The sequence below is a fragment of the Enhydra lutris genome, unplaced genomic scaffold (genome assembly GCF_002288905.1).
Source record: "Enhydra lutris kenyoni isolate GAN:26980312 unplaced genomic scaffold, ASM228890v2 scaffoldscaffold85, whole genome shotgun sequence".
NCBI classification, from domain to species: domain Eukaryota; kingdom Metazoa; phylum Chordata; class Mammalia; order Carnivora; family Mustelidae; genus Enhydra; species Enhydra lutris.
The window spans coordinates 4,360,885-4,380,560 of NW_019154169.1; the positions used below are offsets into that span (position 1 = coordinate 4,360,885).

Sequence of the window (19,676 nt, forward strand, 5' to 3'; positions counted from 1 at the left end):
AACTTTAAAGGAATTTTTATTTTATTTTTGCAGTGTTCCAAGACTCACTGTTCATGCACCACACCCAGTGTTCCACACAATACATGCCCTTAATACCCACCACCAGGCTCACCCATCCCCTCATCTCCCTCCCCTCCAAAACCTTCAGTTTATTTCCCAGAGTCCATAGTCTCCCATGGCTCATCTCCCCCTCCGATTTCCCCCTTTCACTTTTCCTTTCCTTTTCCTAATGTCCTCCATGTTATTCCTTATGCTCAACAAGTAAGTGAAACCATATGATAACGGACTTTCTCTGCTTGACTTATTTCACTCAGCATAATCTCCAGTCTCGTCCATGTTGATACAAAAGTTGGGTATTCATCCTTTTTGGTGAGAGGCGTAATATTCCATTATATATATGGACCATATCTTCCTTATCCATTCGTCTGTTGAAGGGCATCTTGGCTCTTTCCACAGTTTGGCAACTGTGGCCATTGCTGCTATGAATGTTGGGGTACAGATGGCCCTTCTTTTCACTCCATCTGTATCTTTAAAGTAAATACCCAGTGGTACAATTGAAGAGTCATAGGGTAGCTCTGTTTTGAATTTCTTAAGGAATCTCCTTAAGGAATCTCTTAAGGAATCTCCTTAAGGAATCTTCTTAAGGAATCGCCACACTATTTTCCAAAGTGGCTGCACCAACTTGCATTCCCACCAACAGTCTAAGAGGGTTCCCCTTTCTCCGCATCCTCTCCAACACTTGTTTCCTGTCTTGCTAATTTTGGCCATTCTAACTGGTATAAGGTGGTATCTCAATGTGGTTTTGATTTGAATCTCCCTGATGACTAGTGATGATGAACATTTTTCATGTGTCTGTTGGCCTAAAATGAAATTCTTTGACCAGTAATATAGCATCTAGGGATATACCATGAACAACCAAAAACCAAATACATATGCAACAATATGTGTACAAGGATATTCTTCACATATTTAAATAAAAATCTGAGCACAAAGAAAAAGTTCATCAAGGGAGACTAACTCTGTTACTTTTATGATTCCTAATGTGGAACACTGCAGACATTCTAATGACTACATAGGTTGTATGTTACTAATATTGCAAGAACATTCACAATGGGTTGAAGTAGTTAAAAAGAACAAGGATACACATAATATGCCTATATTTATTAATAATATCTTTCAACAGATGAGCATGTTAAGTCACTTTCTAAAGGTAGTGTTAAATATTTCTCTAAATTTTGCTATAATGTTCACTGAACTTAAAAAAAAAAACAGTAAAACTTTCCACCCACTCATTTTCCCAGACTAACCTACATATTGATGTTCATCTTCCCTAAGCCACTTTTTAGAGAAATCATGCAGTATCAGCTAGTGGGAAAAACTTGAGCTTTCTACCTTGTAAACCCCATGAAGAATAGTATTCTCAGGCTTAAGGTCTAAATGAAGTCTCTTTTGGAAGTAAAGCAAGGTTTATTCCAATTCCTCCGTGATCCAAGAGGGAGGAAAAGAAATGAGAAGGCATCCCTCTCCCCATCATAGCCACAAACAGGGCCCTTGACACCAGCCCTTAGTTTCCCTCAGGGAACCCAGCCAAACTACCAAAACAATGGTGTACACTACTGGTCAAAGGTATGCGCACCTGACACTTCCCACTGGGTTCACCCTCTAGCCTGGTGTGGACCTAATGCTGGTGACACAGTCAGTGATGTAGGATGTCCTATTCCCTCAAGGATGGAAGGAGAGAACATGAAGGTTTTGTTGGAGGCTCTGCACGGGTTCTACACTGGACATTCTGGGGTCAGGCCTGGGCCAGACTGGAACGGACAGGTCTTCAAACCAGTGACAGGAGAACTGAGACTAGACTCCTGGATTTAAAACTTTGGCCTAGGGGCGCCTGGGTGGCTCAGTGGGTTAAAGCCTCTGCCTTCAGCTCGGGTCATGATCCCAGGGTCCTGGGATTGAGCCCCGCGTTGGGCTCTCTGCTTGGCAGGTAGACTGCCTCTCTGTCCACTTGTGATCTCCGTCTGTCAAATAAATAAATAAATAATCTTAAAAAAAAACAAAAACAAAAAAACCTTTGGCCTATAGTGGAATGAGTAGGCTCATTTTAAAGTGATAGAGGATGGGCCAGTAACAAGGACAAAGATCACTACCAGACGTGTCAGCAGGAATTTCTCTCTATGGCAAAAATACATGATTTGCCAATTCCTCTGGAAGTTAGAGTTCCAAACTTAACTTCTTGCCCTAAGTCTTGGGACAGTTTCAGAATCAACATGAACTGGCTTTTCTTCTTCTAAGTTTGTATTCTAAAATGTGCCCTTGACCAGAAAAATTCCAACTGTAAAATCATTTACTGTAAATATTGCCTAATAGAAAAAGTAAAGAAGGCAGCTTCGGGCTAGTGGAAGGAATGGGTTCAGTATGTCATGTAAAGTGTTTTCCTAGCTCCTTACTGATCTCTTTTGGCTCTACTTTCAAGAAAATGTCATTTGTAAAGTTACCACTTCATCTGCCCCTAGATTTCTCCTCTCATTCTCTCCTCATCGAGTGCTTCTCTCCTTTCTGGAGCACTCACCTGTTAGGAGTTCAGCTTTGAAGTAATGTTCTGGCCATAAATAGCGGTTGAAACTAAACGACTAGCTCTCTAAACTTCTCACCTCTACCTGCTTCCTTCCCATCTAGTCCTTTGAGGTTAGCCACTCCCCTCACCCCTATCATGAACTTAATTTATGTGCCAAAAATCTGAGGACTCCTAATGAGAAGGCTTTATAACTCTCCCAGGAAGGTTATGAGAAAAAGCAGCAACAATGAAGCAACTCTATGTAAGGTTTACTGGATGGACAGAGCAGGGACTTTATGTCTAAATACAGTTCAGAGTGGTTGCAGACTAGCAGTAATCCCAGAATTTGTCCAAAAATGAAATTTGGTAATCTCCAGAAAAGAAGGGTACTTTCAAACAAGGATATCGGGAAGCCCCATAATGTCATTTTTCAGGGACGAAGTGACACACAAAGATAACCAACCAAAAAGGGAAACAAAGCAAATTGAGGAATTAAAAAAATAAATTTACAAGGAGATTCATAAAATCTTGTTATGGGTATTATCACATGCATATTGTGAGTTAACTGTGTCTACCACATTACCAAAAGTATTTAACAAATTGAAATTTAAAAGGATTCGCTGGAAAGGGAATTATGAATAGGAGACAAAGCAGAATAAATTATCCAGAATGCAATACAGACACTGAAAGATGGAAATTACAGAGGAGGATTTAAGACCCATGAAGGACAGAATAGAAAGACCTACCAACTGGTGTTCACAAAAAGAAAGAATGGGGAAGAGGCAATATATAAAGGAAAGGAAAATTTGCTGAGTAGAGGAAGATAACACTTCACAGATTCAAGTTGCTCAGCAAATCCCTCGCAAGAGAAAAATCGAAGAATTTTACACCCTAAAACATGCAAAAACTGTAGAAAACACATTTGGTTACTGAATCCAGTTCCAAACCCAGGATTCTAAGGGGGGGAAAAATCTAATATTCTGGTCTCTGCACTCCCCCTTTAAAATCTTGCATTTCTCTCTCTCTCTCTCTCTCTCTCTTTTTAAAGATTTTTATTTATTTATTTGACAGAGAGGTAGAGAGCACAAGTAGGTATAGCAGCAGGGAGAGGGAGAAGCGGGCTCTCTGAGGGGCAAGGAGCCAGATGCAGGACTCCATCCAGGACCCTGGGATCATGACCTGAGCTGAAGGCAGCCACCTAACCGACTGAGCCACCCAGGTGCTCCTAAAATCTTGCATTTTTCTATATGACTTGTATTTTAATATCAAAAAGGCCTTTGCTCTAAAACAACATTGACCAAAAGATACGCAATTCTTAGAGAAGGAAATATTAAAGCCAACAGAAACATGAAAAGATTTTCTTAACAATAAAAGAAATGCAAACTTAAGCCACATAGAGTCACAATTTCACACTTAGCAGATTGGCAAAATTTGAAAATTTCACAAAATCCAGTACTGGCCGTAATAACTGGCAACCAAAATAATTATAAACCATGGCAAGATGGGGTGCCTGGGTGGCTCAGTGGGTTAAAGCCTCTGCCTTCAGCTCAGGTCATGATCCCAGGGTCCTGGGATCGAGCCCCGCATCGGGCTCTCTGCTCAGCAGGGAGCCTGCTTCCTCCTCTCTCTCTGCCTACTTGTGATCTCTGTCTGTCAAATAAATAAATAAAATCTTTTTTTTTTAAAGATTTTATTTATTTATTTGACAGAGAGAAATCACAAGTAGGCAGAGAGGCAGGCAGAGAGAGAGGAGGAAGCAGGCTCCCTGTTGAGCAGAAAGCCCGATGTGGGGCTTGAACCCAGGACCTGGGATCATGACCTGAGCCGAAGGCAGCGGCTTAACCCACTGAGCCACCCAGGCGCCCCATAAATAAATAAAATCTTAAAAAAAAAAAAAAAACCATGGCAAGAGTGCAAATTGGTACAATTTTGGAAAACAATTTGTCATTGTATAATGAAGACAGGGAGGGAAAATACTTTGCACTGGCAAATCTTGTTACCTTCTGTAAGCCTTGAGGAGTATCTAGTTGATGCCAGGGTTTTTACCAACTACTCTTGCTACAGGAATTAAATACCACAGCCACAAGATATATACCAAGCTGGAAGCATTGTCGAATGAATCTTATGCACTTAAGTACTTGACATATACAAGAAAATTCATAGTCACACTACAATTTAAAAATAAACATAATTAAAATGAAATGAACACGGGCGCCTGGGAAGCTCAGTGGGTTAAGCATCTGCTTTCGGCTCTTGATCCCAGCGTCCCTGGATGGAGCGCATGGGGCTCCTTGCTCAGTGGCGAGCCTGCTTCTCCTTCTGCCTGCCGCTCTCCCTACTTGTACTCTCTCTCTCTAACAAATAGGATCTAAAAATAAAAAATGAACAGTTATAAGTAAAAGTAAACTTGAAAGTAAACAGCCCAAATATATACCCGCAGTAGACTGCTTTGTCCTACTTATGTCTACCACCAGCGGGCTCTATGGGTTCCAGGACTGAAGGCCTTTTTCCTTAAAGTGCTCACCTGAAGCCGCCGTTTCTGAGTCCTTCGAGGACCTGTACACAGGACAGTGGCAGTCAGTGTCACAGCCCTGACGCGACTGCACGAATTTCCAAGTGTCGTCTGTTCGCTGACAACTGTTGCCATGACAGCCCGGACACAGGGCATTTTAGGAGCCACAGACCTGGGCAAGCCGGCGCCAAACACTCAGAACCCACCCGAGCTGGCCAGAGCAGCCCAGGATTTCACTTGAGACCTTCCACTGTAGACCGCAGCTCTCCGCAGGCACCAGCAAGGCTGCCCACCTCCGGGCAGGAGGGCGGTCGCGCGGGCCGAACCGCGAACGGGAGGACTTTCCACGGCCGCATCATTTTCTGAGAAGGGGAGTTTTGTGCTTCGCGCGCCACTGTACTTAAGAAGCACGCAGAGGGCCGTCACGCTGTCCTCTCCACACTCGGTGTGCGCGTCCTAGCGGAGCAGCTCTGCAGCAAAAGGTACAGACGGTTGCATGCTTCGGCTTTCTCGCGGGGCCCCCAAAGCGCGCGTGAACGCGCAGCCTTCTGGGAAGTGTGGTTTTATGGGGCGACGCGCGAGGCACAGGTAACTTGCTGCTGACGCGGAGGAAGCTGGGAAACGCTGTTCCGGTGTGGGCTCCGTCATCCGTCCGCCTCGCGGTAATCTCAGGCAGGCGGCGGGATTCTCACCGGGCGGTGCAGTTCTTACCACGGCAGTGGCCGTGGTCCGCTCTCCGCATCGAGTACAAGGAGGTGTGGGCTCTGGATCCCCGGGCCCGGCCTTCGGGGCCAGGGAGGGCCCGCAGGGACTCAGGCAAGTGTGGGTCCCGGCAGTGCGACCGGGCGCCGGGCACGGCCGCCACAACCTCCTGCTGCCGAGTCTACACTGCGGGGTGAGCCCCGGCAGGGTCTTAGCTTCCTGGGCCTGTCTGCTCTGTACAAGGGGTGTCGTTTACCTCAGAGTTGCTAGAAGAAGGAAACGGGCGAGTGATTGTGCATCCTACGCACTGAGAGAAATCGCCCTTCGCGATGGTTTTTGGGCAATCGAGTGGTGAAAGTCACTCTTCCCACTTATGCAGCCTTCGACGCATTGGTTCAGCATCGCTGGGTTTTCTCATCGTTTAGAAATGAAATGTGGAATAATGTGAATGTCTGTCTCGCATAGTTGTGAAGACTGAATGAGCTCTTAACATTGTTACTGTTGTTTTGTGAGTCTAAAAAAATACGTAGTAGCCGATTTACATGCCTGTAGCAGCTGGGGAATGGCTACCCCTGCCAAGAACACTCTGCTAGTTTAGGGAAAGAATGAAGGCCTAGAAAGTGATTCCCAGTGTTTACTTGTAGATGTGTCACAGCGCTGTGAGATACGCCTCATTTTTCATGGGTCCTTTTTTGTGTTCTTGATCTGTTTTCTCAGGACACTACTCTTCTTTAAGACGGGAGGCTGGAAAGAGGACTGTGTTGACAAGTCATGTTCCAGGTAAGTCAGTGATGTCCCCAGATCTTCCTGAACCATCTTACCAGAACTCTTGAGTGTTTGCTTTGCTCACGAGCTCCTACCTAACAAAGTCTTTTTAGGGACCGGATCTGTGTTTCCTTTCATCATAGCAAAGGATGGAGCCCAGAGAACTCCAAAGTACTCTCTTCTCTCAGTGCTCCTCTTCTCTACCATTTTTGTTTAGTAGTCTGGAGCAAAACTTTTTCTTTTGTTTGTTTTTTATTACAATTCAAAATTCGAGTTTGGAATTTGGGGTTATTTGCTTTATGGTTGTAAAAGTATTATTATGTGGTCTCAGTTAATGATATTATCAGTCCTTTCAGTTGTAAGTCAAGAGATGTTTGGAGTCATCGTGATTCTTTCCTTTCTCTTATAACTGACCTTCAGACACTCTAGTTGGATCTAAAACACACACAGGATATCCACAGACCCTGACCATTGGTTCCATGTCACACCCACCACCACTGCCACCATCCTGTCATGCTCAGCTTAAAACTCTTCAGTGACCCTAACTCAGATGTCAGAGTACTACCGTGACTTAAAAAGCTTTGTGCACTTAGGCTTTTATCCCTTTGATCTCATCTTAACTTCTCTTGTCTCCTTGTTCCCTGTGAGCTCTAGCCACTGGCTACAGCTTCCAGGCCTTGGAAATTGCTGTGCCATCTGCTTGGAATCCTCTTTTCCCAGATATGTACACGCTTGCATTCTTACCTCCTTCCTATCTCTGCTCAGTGGTTACTTTCTTAGTAAAGCTTCCCTGAACACTCAGTCAACTTTTCTAACAATTACTTCTCCTCACTGCTTGATTTCCATAGGGATTCTCACTCACTAGAGAATACACGCTTTGTTTACTAAATGCATATGCTCATTATTTGTCTTCTCGCTCAGGGAGGGATTTTTTTGTTTTGTTTTGGTTTTCCGTTGACTGTTTTCAGTACCCAGAGTGGTATCAGGTACAAAACAGAGGCTTAGTAGATAGCTGTTGAGTGAATAAGCTTTGAAAAAATGAAATGGTAGGGTAGAATCATGGAGTGCCAGGTGAAACCTGCATGGAAGGTATTAGTGGCATATGTACACGTTGGGCAGAGTCTGATTTCTTGGGACTATTAGGTAACTAGAATTGAAAAACTTTTTTTTTTTTTTAAGATTTTTAAAATTTATTTGACAGAGATCACAAGTAGGCAAAGAGCCAGGCAGAGAGAGGGGGGAAGCAGGCTCCCCGCTGAGCAGAGAGCCCGATGTGGGGCTCGATCCCAGGACTGGAGATCATGACCTGAGCCGGAGGCAGAGGCTTAACCCACTGAGCCACCCAGGTGCCCCGAAAAACTTTTTTTTAAAAAAGATTTTATTTATGTGACACACAGAGAGAGAGAGTACAAACGGGGAGCAGCAGAGGGAGAGGGAGAAGCAGGCTCTCTGCTGAGCAGGGAACCCAATGTGGGGCTCAATCCCAGGACCCTGGGATCACAACCTGAGTCTGAGGCAGACACTTAACTGAGCCACCCAGGCCCCCGAAAAACTGTTCTTTTTTAAAGTAAAAGCTAAAGTGAAAGCTAAAGTAAAGTAAAGCTAAAGTTGCCAAAATCATTCATTGATTCATTTTTAAAGATTTATTTAAAGAGAGCACATGCTAGCAAGAGTGGGGAGGAGGGGGAGAGGGAGGGAGAGAATCTCCAGTTGACTCCCCATTGAGCATGGAGCCTGACACAGGGCTTGATCCCAGGACCCTGAGATCATGATCTGAGCCAAAATGAGGAGTACGATGCTTAACTGACTGAGCCACCTTGATTCATTTTATAAACGTATGAAGTACCTGTTAGGAAGAACTGTACATGGATCCGAGTGTAGAGTGACATGTCATATCTAGTGTAACACTAAGAGAACTTTCTGCAGTGGTGGAAATGTTCTGTGTGCTGCAGTGTGATGGCAGTAGTAGCCATCAGCCCCCTGTAACTATTGAGTGCTTGAAGTATGACTAAAGTGACCCAGAGACAGAATTTTAAATTTTACTTAACTTTTAATTTTTAATAATTTAAACGTATAGAGCCAAATGTGGCTAGTGGCTGTATTGATCAGTACAGGGCTGGTAGGAAAGTAAGAAAGAAGGCAAGCAGAAAACATTAAGATGGGTGCTGGAACAAACATCCTTAGTGCTAATGGGGACAAAGATGACTGAACATCCTAGGCTGCTCAGGCAGTTGAAGCGGGATAGAGCGTTGAAGGATTCCTGGGGAAGCAGGGCTGGGACCGGCCTTGGCGGCCCATGGTACCAGGGAGGCAGAGGTAAGTGAAGTCACACCAAACTGAGGAAACACCTTGAGCACAGGTAGACAGGGCGGAGAGAGACTTTCAGGGAACTACAGACATTTTCTAAAGTGGTGGTTCTCAAACAGGGGTGACTTTGTCCCCCTTAGCCCTACCCATAGGGACATTTGATAATGTCTGGAGACATTTTTGGTTGTCACAGCCTGGGGGAGATGTCATCATGCACTGAAATAAAGTTCTCAGACATCGATCTGAGTGGCCGTTCAGGACTGCCTCTGCACGTGAGACAGCAGCTATGTGCAGCTGAATTCTGCACAAAGCTTTTATTTTTTTTTTTTTTTTAAGATTTTATTTATTTGTCAGAGCGAGCACAGGCAGACAGAGCGGCAGGCAGAGGCAGAGGGAGAAGCAGGCTCCCGCTGAGCAAGGAGCCCGATGTGGGACTCGATCCCAGGACGCTGGGATCATGACCTGAGCCGAAGGCAGCCGCTCAACCAACTGAGCCACCCAGGCGTCCCAAAAGCTTTTATTTTTTTAATCAGAAAAGCAAGGACGGGTGCATCAAAAGGTGGGAGAGGAGTACAGAGGGATGGCAACTATCTTGAAGCCATAAAGCAGGCTTGCATCCTCCCCTACGCGCCAGCACGCAGGGAGGCAGTCATGGGATAAGGGAGAAGCAGGATGTTTCTGCTAGCAATCGCCAGGTGCAGGAAGGGGGCTGAGGTCTATGTTCTTCCATAGCTCTAAACCTGTGCCCTGCCCCAGGGGACCATGGGATCCTGTTCATTAGCGTTCAGTAGCCTGAGACCGGGAACGCTGCTGACACTTGCTTCCACAGTCACCCCTTATGGTTTACAATTCATTTTCTAAGAATAATTCTAGGGGGGCAGAGGGGAATTGCTACTAGTATCTAATGGGTAGAGGCTAGGGATGCTACTTACTAAATAGTCTGCAATGCACAGGACAGCTCCCACGACAAAGAATTATCTCGCTTAAAATATCAGTAGTGCCAAGGTTGTGAAACCCTCATCTAAATAAAGAACAGGGGTGCCTGGGTGGCTCAGTGGGTTAAAGCCTTTGCCTTCGGCTCAGGTCATGATTCCGGAGTCCTGGGATTGAGCCCCGAGTCAGGCTCTGCTCGGCGGGGACCTGCTTCATCCTCTCTCTCTGCCTGCCTCTCTGCGGGCTTGTGATCTCTGTCAAATAAATAAATAAAATCTTAAAAAAGAAAGAAAGAAAGAAAGAAATAACAAAGGGTATCTGTTAATAAGATTATGTGAGTTTTCTTTTGTAGACTTAATACAATGACGTTCATTAATGTGTGTTCAAAACTTAAAATATGAAATATCTTGGGTGCTTGGGTGGCTCAGTTGGTTAAGTGAGTGCCTTCCGCTCAGGTTGTGATCCTGGAGTCCCAGGATCGAGTTCTGTATCAGGCTCCCTGCTCCATGGGGAGTCTGCTTCTCCCTCTGACCTTCTCCCTTCTCATGCTCTCTCTCAAATAAATAAATAAAATCTTAAAAAAAAAAAGGAATATCTTTGCATTAGTGGAATAAAACATAGTATCTATGCATTAATTTAATATTGATTTTTTGGAAGATTTATGTATTTATTTTAGAGAGCGCATGTGTGTGTGGGGAGGGGGGAGGGAGCAAAGGGAAAGAGAGAGAGAGAGAATCCCAAGCAGACTCACTACTAAGCATGGAGCCTGACATGGGGTTCAGTCTCACCATCCTAAGATCATGTCCTGAGTTGAAAATTTTTGGATGCTTGATTGACTGAGTGACCCAGGTGCCCCTGGTATTGATTTTTAAATTTGGTTTATCAAGTGGGGTTTGTAAGAGCCAATCATTTAAAACCATTGTGGAGGGGCGCCTGGGTGGCTCAGTGGGTTAAAGCCTCTGCTTTCAACTCAGGTCATGATCCCAGGGTCCTGGGATTGAGCCTCACATCGGGCTCTCTGCTCAGCAGCGAGCCTGTTTCCCCTGCATCGCCCCCATCCCCGCCACCTGCCTCTCTGCCTACTTGTGATCTCTGTCAAAAAAATAAAATCTAAAAAAAAACAAAAACACTGTGGAAAGTAGGAAAAGACGGGAAACTTTTTGATTCATATAAGGCTAGCATAACCCTAATACCTGGTAAGAATAAATACAAATGAAAAAGGAATTTTCCCTGGTTCCAAAAGGGAAAGAGATCCTTCCCTTCTCCCTTTTTTAGAGTATTTCCTTTGAGAAAAACTTGTAATTATAAGTCCTTTCTCTGTCCCTTTGAGATGCCTGTGAATCTTTTTCAGAGCTAAATAAGCCTCTACCAATTTTTCAAGTCAGTAAAGTCTTTCCTTTTTCTTTCCTTCCTTCCTTTGAGAGACCACAAACAGGGGGAGCAGCAGTGGGAGAGGGCGAAACAGGCTCCTCACTGAGCAGGGAGCCCGACATGGGGCTCGATCCCAGGGCTCTGGGATCATGACCTGAGCCAAAGGCAGATGCTTAACTGACAAAAGCCACCCAGGCGCTCCAGTAAAGTCTTTCTTTAGGCCTTGCAGCCATCTCTTTTAAATGAAAACATGAAGGACAATGTACCTCTATCTCCCTGTCTGTGTGGGTGTTTAGCTTAGGCTCCTGGATCCAAGTTCTAACTACCTGCTGTCATAAAGCTAGGGGAAGTTTTATTTTTCTTGGGGTAAAAGCGTTAACAGTTGGCCACTCCAATTACCAGGTGAATTTAGGATGAACTATGATGCAAATGATGCTGCCGAGTCCTCTTACTTGAGGACAAATTATTTATTTTGAAAACGTCTGTGTTATAGATTATACATGCCCGGCTTTATTAAAGAGTGAGATTTCTTTCTGTCCTTGCAATCTCATTGGTGATTGCCTATGAAGTGTGTTACAGTCTGCTGTGATGCTTATTCAGGAGTAAAACTGTTGTTTTCTGAATATTGGAGAGGATTTTCTGCTTGGCAGATGTGATTTTTAACTATTTCCCCAATACCTGACAAAGGTAAGTTACCTCTTTAAAACCAAAGACCAGTATCACTAATGAACATACATGCAAAATATCCAAATAGAATATTGAATCAGCCACTCTTAAAATGAAAACTTTGTCATTGGCCAAACCATGTCCATTTCACCAGTGAAAGTAGTAAGAATGTCATTTTAAATGCATAATTTATTTATTTGACACAGAGAGATGACAAGTAGGCAGAGCAGCGGGCAGGGAAGCAGGCTCACCGCTGAGCAGAGAGCCTGATGGGGGGCTCAATCCCAGGACCCTGGGATCATGACCTGAGCCGACGGCAGAGGCTTTAACCCACTGAGCCACCCAGGTGGCCCAAAATGCATACATTTTTTGCTATAATTTGACTGACAAACTATCACTAAACATTTGAGCTTTTTCTAAAGTTCTGCTACTTTAAAAAATATCATGAATGAGTACTGTTTCCTTAGAATATTTTCCTTGAAATGTGTCCTCTAATTCTTTGCCCTTATTTACGGTCCAATTCATGAACTGCCTATGGCATAAACTATTCTTTAGTCTTCTTGTCCAGTGGTATCAAATTATTTTAATTATAGATTATCAATACAGGGCTTAATTATATACTATAAATGGTTTTTGTTTATAGATTAGTTATGTATATTTCTATCTTTCAAGGATTTGTTTTCTGAATTTATTGGATTTTTAAACCTTAGTGGATTTTTATTTACCTATCAAGTAAGCAACAAAAAACATAACTAAGCACTTGACTATATGCTGTCAAATGTTGAATGCTGATTTAAAACAATTTTAGAATTCTTTTCCTTTTGACAAGAATTAACTCTCCTGAAGCAAAGCTCTTATATTTGTCTTTTTTTTTTTTATTTTTAAGATTTTATTTATTTGCCAGAAAGACAGCGAGAGGGACTACAAGCAGAGGGAGTGAGAGGGGGAGAAGCAGGCCTCCCTCTGAGCAGGGAGCCCAATATGGGGCTTGATCAGGACCCTGGGATCATGACCTGAGCTGAAGGCAGACGCTTAATGACTGAGCCACCCAGGCACACCCTCGTCTCTTACTCTTATTGTAAAACAATGCCAAACACATAATTATCCAATTACTATTTAAGTTAGATCAGATGCCTGGTCATTGCCACAACTGAATCTTGTTCCCTTTTTTCTACAGCCAGGGTAATTGTGGCCTTGGCTATGACTTAGCCTAAATACGTTTGCTATTTCAGGTGACATTTAGTGATGTGGCCATAGACTTCTCGCATGAAGAGTGGGGATGGCTAGATTCTGCTCAGAGGGATTTATACAAGGATGTGATGATCCAGAATTATGAGAACCTGGTTTCTCTAGGTAAGCATATCTCCCTCTTCACCCCAGCTTTTCACAATTCTTCACCCCAGAATTGCTGGGGATTCTCCTAAGTAAATGGCTGAGATTTTGTTTCATGTTCCCGAAAAGGTGTAGGGCTCTGTTGTGCCCTCCCTGAAGTTTATCTTCCCCTTTCAATGACCATCCTTCAAAACTGCCTTTGGTTCCTTTTATCCATGAAAACCGTAGTTTATTTTTTTTTTTAAAGATTTTATTTATTTATTTGTCAGAGAGAAGGAGAGAGAGCGAGCACAGGCAGACAGAATGGCAGGCAGAGGGAGAAGCAGGCTCCCTGACGAGCAAGGAGCCCGATGTGGGACTCGATCCCAGGACACTGGGATCATGACCTGAGCCGAAGGCAGCTGCTTAACCAACTGAGCCACCCAGGCGTCCCTGAAAACCGTAGTTTAAACAGGTTCTGTATTTTTCCTGTAAGCAGGTCTTTCCATACCTAAGCCATATGTGATCACCTTACTGGAGGATGGGAAAGAACCTTGGATGGTGGAGAAAAAAGGTATGTTTCTAGATAAGTCATGGAGAATCAGGCAAAACAAGCATTTGTTAAACATGCTTGTAGAAAGTTGGAGGCATTTAGGGTATTTTAAGGATACTGTCTTCAGAGATCCCAAAGATAACAAATTGAGGGATCCTTAGCTTAGATTTTATTTATTTATTCATTCATTCATTCTTAGCTTAGATTTTAAAACAGTCATTCTTCCATCCCAAATTATCTTTCTGTATTATCTAATCAAAAGTGAAGGTTTTGCCATCATAATAATTCAAATTGTTATTTCATTTGGGAAAAAAAAAAAGCAAGTTCTCTTTAAGACCACCTATGGAAAAATATACCAATGGTTTTAGGTGAAGAAAGGTTGTCAGTAAGATGGGAAATCGCTTTGCCCATAATGCTGAGCTTCAAAGGTCAAATGTGAACGGAACTGTTAGAAGAAGTAAAGAATGTATAAAAAGGTTTCTAGGAACAATACTTTCTAGTGTCCAATAACGTAATGATTTCATACAGATCTTAAACAAAGCCTAAATCTGAATGATAAAGAATATTTTGTTCATTAACTTTTTTTTTTTTTTTTAGGATTTATTTATTTATTTGACAGAGATCACAAGTAGGCAGAGAGGCAGGCAGAAAGCCCGATGCAGGGCTTGATCCCAGGACACTGGGATCATGACCTGAGCCGAAGGCAGAGGCTTTAACCCACTGAGGCACCCAGGCGCCCCACTATTAACTTGTTAATGTACTACTATAAATTGTGCATTTTAAGCATACTAATCTGACAGCAAATTGAGATTAATTGAAAGTTGGAGAACCAAGGCTGTGAGACAAAATGTGGTCTTTCACAAAAATGTAGGTACAAAATAGAATATTGGCTTGGAATCCAGAAGACTTTGTGCATTTTTTCCTGATAATTTCACTTTTATTCCACATACTGATTGCCTGTTTTTAACTGATTTCCCTTATTACACTCTGTTTCCATCTTTGCGAGCTAGCTGTAGTCTCTGCTCCATTTGAACCTTGTTCAGAAATCACTGAATGAGAATTCAGTCCTGTGCTTTCTGGGGGTAGAGATGTGCTCTGTTTCTTATCTCTTATTCCTACCATTGTAGTTTCTTTTCAAGAAGTACAGAAAAAGCAGTGTTTTGATTTCTTGATATATTTCAGATTGGGAATCAAGATGGGAAAACAAGGAATTAGTAACGAAGGAGGATATTTATGATGAAGATTCACCCCAAACGGTAATAACAGAAAAAATGATAAAACACAGTCATGAATTTTCCAGTTTTAACAAGGACTGGGAATATATAGAAAAGTTGGAAGGGAAGCATGAAAATCAGGTAGAACATTTCAGACCAGTGACCCTCACCTTTAGAGAAGGTCCTACTGGGGAAAATGTTTACAAATACAATAAATTTAGCAGCATCTTCTCTTTGAAGTCTATTCTTTCTGAACCACAGAAAATTTCTGCTGAAGGGAAATCACATGAACATGATATATGTAAGAAGAGCTTACCAAAAGAGTCTGTTATAAAAAATGAGGAGATCAATGGTGGGAAGAAACTTTTGGATTCTAAAGGAAGTGTGTCAGCCTTCAGCCAGAGCAAATCTCTTACCCTTAATCAGACTTCTAATAGAGAGAAAATCTATACATGCAATGAATGTGGGAAAGCCTTTGGCAAACAATCAATCCTTAATCGCCATTGGAGAATTCATACAGGAGAGAAACCATATGAATGTCATGAATGTGGGAAGACTTTTAGCCATGGCTCATCCCTAACTCGACATCAGATAAGTCACAGTGGAGAGAAACCTTACAAATGTATTGAATGTGGGAAGGCCTTTAGCCATGTGTCCTCACTCACTAACCATCAGCGTACTCACACTGGAGAGAAGCCATATGAATGTATGAACTGTGGAAAGTCGTTTAGTCGTGTTTCACATCTTATTGAACATCTGAGAATTCATACTCAAGAAAAACTCTATGAGTGTCGAATATGTGAGAAAGCCTTCATTCATAGGTCATCTCTCATTCACCATCAGAAAACTCACACCGGAGAGAAACCTTATGAATGCAGTGAATGTGGAAAAGCCTTTTGCTGTAGCTCCCACCTTACTCGACATCAAAGAATCCACACTATAGAGAAACAATTCGAATGCAGCAAATGTCTGAAAGTCTTCAGCAGCTTGTCATTTCTTATTCAGCATCAGAGTATTCATAATGAAGAAAAGCCTTTTGAATGTCAGAAATGCAGGAAATCCTTCAACCAGCCAGAATCACTGAATATGCATTTAAGAAATCACACCAGATTGAAACCTTATGAATGCAATATATGTGGGAAAGCCTTTAGTCATAGGTCGTCCCTGCTTCAACATCACAGAATTCATACTGGAGAGAAGCCCTATGAATGTATTAAATGTGGGAAGACCTTCAGCTGTAGTTCGAACCTTACTGTACATCAGAGAATTCATACTGGAGAAAAGCCATATAAATGTAACGAGTGTGGGAAGGCTTTTAGCAAAGGCTCAAATCTTACTGCCCATCAGAGAATACATAATGGAGAGAAACCCAGTAGTGCAATAAGTATAGAAAAGCCTTTAGGCCATATGAATGATTACACATGTGAGAAATCACATGAGAGAGAAACTATATGAACAGAATATTTGTCATAATATGCTTTAGCCATAGATCTTTCCTGAAAATTTTTACTGGAAAAAAAGTCTCATGAATGTAGTAAATATGGGAAGGCCTTTAGCAGGGGTACAAGCCTACTGTCCATCATACTTCACACTGTGGAGAGACCATTTATTGCCTATGAAGGCAATAATTCATAGGCAATAAATGTGAGAAAGCCCTTAGCCAGTATTAATCCCTTAATTGACACAAGTCCACACTGGGAAAAAACACTATATATGTAACATGGGGAAGACATTAGGGAATATGAATTTCTTAACTGAGTACACACAAGAGGGAAGGAATAGGAATATAAAAATGGTGGGAAGTCCTTCCGTTAAGGTGTATCCCTTATTCAGTATCAATTCACACTGGAGAGAGCTTGTATGAGAAATGTAGCAAACTGTCCACTATGAGTTCTTACCTTGCTAGACATCAGAAGATTAATCCGAGAACAGCCTGACGGATGTAGGAATTCTGTGTAAACCTTTCTTTGCAATGATGCTGTTTGTAAGCAGTTCTACAGGAGAGCAAACAAGTAGATTATAAATGGATATGCCTTTCTTATAGCAGTAGCATGCCATTTTACTCAAGTCCTACATAGAAGTTTCTTTAGCTAAGGGGCATGTGAAGATATTTAGTCACCCAGTGGATCCAGAAAATGTTTTAAAGTTAAAAATTAAAGCTGCAGAAGAAGCAAAAGTTGGTGTGAATAAAGTTTTTGGTCTCTAATAATAAAATCAGTTTGTATATAATGAACTCTTTCACTGTGACACTGATATTTCTTACCAGATTTTCTACTTCCCTTTTGAAGAATTAAGCCTTACTATAGCCTTTAGGGGAGACTAGCTAAGCTAGAGAAAAACGGCCTGATCTCTGTGCTAAGAATATCATTATTTTGGTGTCAGTTTCACACATTTTAATTTTTACAAGTGCAGTGAGAACATAACCAGAAAACAACAAACTAGCAGGAGAGATCAGAGCAGGCTTAATGATGGATGTGGTTTGCAATCCGAATACTAAGGGATGAGCACTAACTGCATAGCTGTGTGAGGGCCACGTACTCTGGGAGTCATTCTACGCCAAGTACACAAGCCTGTTCTGTCACGTTTGCTGCATCTAGATGCCACGATCCAGCGTCTAGTGTCAGGTCCCGTGGCACTGTGCTACCACTGCTGGCAGCATTACTGGTACCAGCAACAGTCATTTCTCCACGCTGGGTCATAGTGATGAGCATTTACATTGAAATTAATAGTCCAGAGCTGTCCCCACCACTTTTCCTCCAGCCTGCCTACTGGTTTTGAAAATATTTACTTGTAAGTCTTCTTGAAATAAGACAGTTTTTATTTTCTCTACCAAACACTGAGAGATACTCATGGTTTGTACAGATGCTGGCTCAAATAGTTTTAGATAAATAGTCTGACTGGCCCCTGGTTTCCTGTCTTGTGACTAGACAGGTGATAAGTAGTAATCGTCAGAACAGTCCGGACACTTGGAAATAAAGGGCACTTCTACCGCTTATATTTCAGGTTATGTTCTCTATGGCATCTGATGTAAGTAAATTATTTTAAAAAGGAATATTATATCACTGACATAATTCTGATGTGGAATGAGTGATAAGGTTTCCAACTTAAGACAAAATATTCTGCTCTAGTACGTGAGATACCTTAACTGAAAACTAAGAGGTGGAAATAGTTTGGAATGGGGTGGTGATTTTTTAAAGAGATTTATCTTTCCTTTGATTTAATTTTATTTATGAGATTCCAAGGAATGTTGAAGGATCTTTGAGAGACAAGGGAAGCACAGAATGGTACCAAACAAGGATTAAGAACGGTTGTGATTATGGACAGATTGGCCGCTGAATATATCTAGTTACAGGGTAATGGCAAGCTTTCTGTTTCTCCCACTCTGTGCTTCCCCTGCTCTTCCAAGCACTGGTACCATAAAGACGAAGAATTACTTCAACCCCTAGGTTTTATTTGCTTCCACTACGCATAGTTTTAGGTTATTTTGTTAGTCTGTTATAAGAGGACTCATCCAAATATTCATACTTTGTCAATTAAGCATGAGCATGCACATGATAACATTTTACAGTGATACTGAACTAGGAAAAGAAAGCCAAGGTTAAATATAGTGAAGGACTTAGAGCAGTAAGAGTATGTTATCTTATTGGAAGGTTGCGCTAAGATCATGATGTTACAATGTCACTGATGGAGAATCATACTCAGTCACGTCTGTTAACCACTTCTTGAGCATCTACTGTGAGTCAGATGAATAAGACACACTCTACCTTTCAAGAGCTCGAGTGTGTGTGTGTGTGTGTGTGTGAAGAGTATATGCCCAGAAGTCATGTTACCTGGATATAAATCCAAGTTGCATGTATACTGTCTTTATAGGACTTTAGACAAATTACTTCACCATCTACTGTAACACCTCACAGGATTATTATGAAGCTAAATGAGTTAATTGGTACAAAATGTTTATAGTGCCTGACACCTCAAAAGCATTCAGTGAATATTAGCTATTAATTTCATCATTATCATCATCTTCACATGGCTGCTTCATCATTCTGGTCTGTCACATCTAGTGAGTCTTCCTAATCACCTCTTATTTACTTACCGTTTCACTTTTTGGAGGTTCTTACAAGACACACCTATTTTCTTCCAACAAGTCCTCCTTTGGCATTTGAGCCATTTTCAGGGGAAGTATATTTATTTCCCCATATATTCCAAGGAGACACAAAGAGCACCAGATAGGAGAAGGTGAAAAAACCCACCTGGGCTGCAGGAAGGAGGAAGGGTGCCCTAAAGATGTGTTTTGAAGAAAAGGCAGAATGAAGGAGACATCATGGAGGAGAGGTGAGGCTTTACCCAGTGAGATCCGAAGCCCAAAAACAGCCTTCCATATCACCTCTCAGTACAAGTCCTCTGGGCTGAGTGCAGCTGCCCTCACGGTCAAGTTATGACCAAGTTATTGAAGGTCATCGATGCCTGTAAAGTGAGAGTAGCTTCATTAGTTTGGGTTAGTCGGATGTGATTAGAACCTGTCGTGCAGCCACTGGTACAGATCCCGAAAGAACCAAGGCACGCACCACTGGGCACTTCCCAGGAGTCTATCTCTGTGCTGGGCATCAAAGGGAAGTCAGACACCTTAAATAGGATTTTAAGCAGTTGTGTTGGGGGAGAAATTGCTGATGAAGAAGCCACTGACGAAAGAACGACAAGGCTATGCACCTTCAGAGGCACAGAAAGTAAGAGCTCTGGCACTAAAGGCGAATAGGAAGAGGACTGCAGTGATCAGCAGTATCATTA

General features: G+C 42.3%; 1 protein-coding gene across 2 annotated transcripts; it reads left to right on the forward strand.

The window, feature by feature from the left end:
• Positions 1-5,823: 5,823 nt before the first annotated feature.
• Positions 5,824-19,241, forward strand: LOC111161619 (zinc finger protein 181). Of its 2 annotated transcripts, XM_022525379.1 has the most exons (6): positions 5,824-5,964; positions 6,489-6,551; positions 13,046-13,166; positions 13,621-13,698; positions 14,860-15,835; positions 16,004-19,241. In XM_022525379.1, the coding sequence occupies exons 2-6, from the start codon at positions 6,543-6,545 to the stop codon at positions 16,344-16,346; spliced, it is 1,527 nt and encodes a 508-aa protein (XP_022381087.1). In that variant the 5' UTR covers positions 5,824-5,964; positions 6,489-6,542; the 3' UTR covers positions 16,347-19,241. The 2 variants fall into 2 exon arrangements, with proteins under 2 accessions (XP_022381087.1, XP_022381086.1); XM_022525378.1 differs by having other exon boundaries at positions 14,860-19,241.
• The last annotated feature ends 435 nt before the right edge of the window (positions 19,242-19,676 follow it).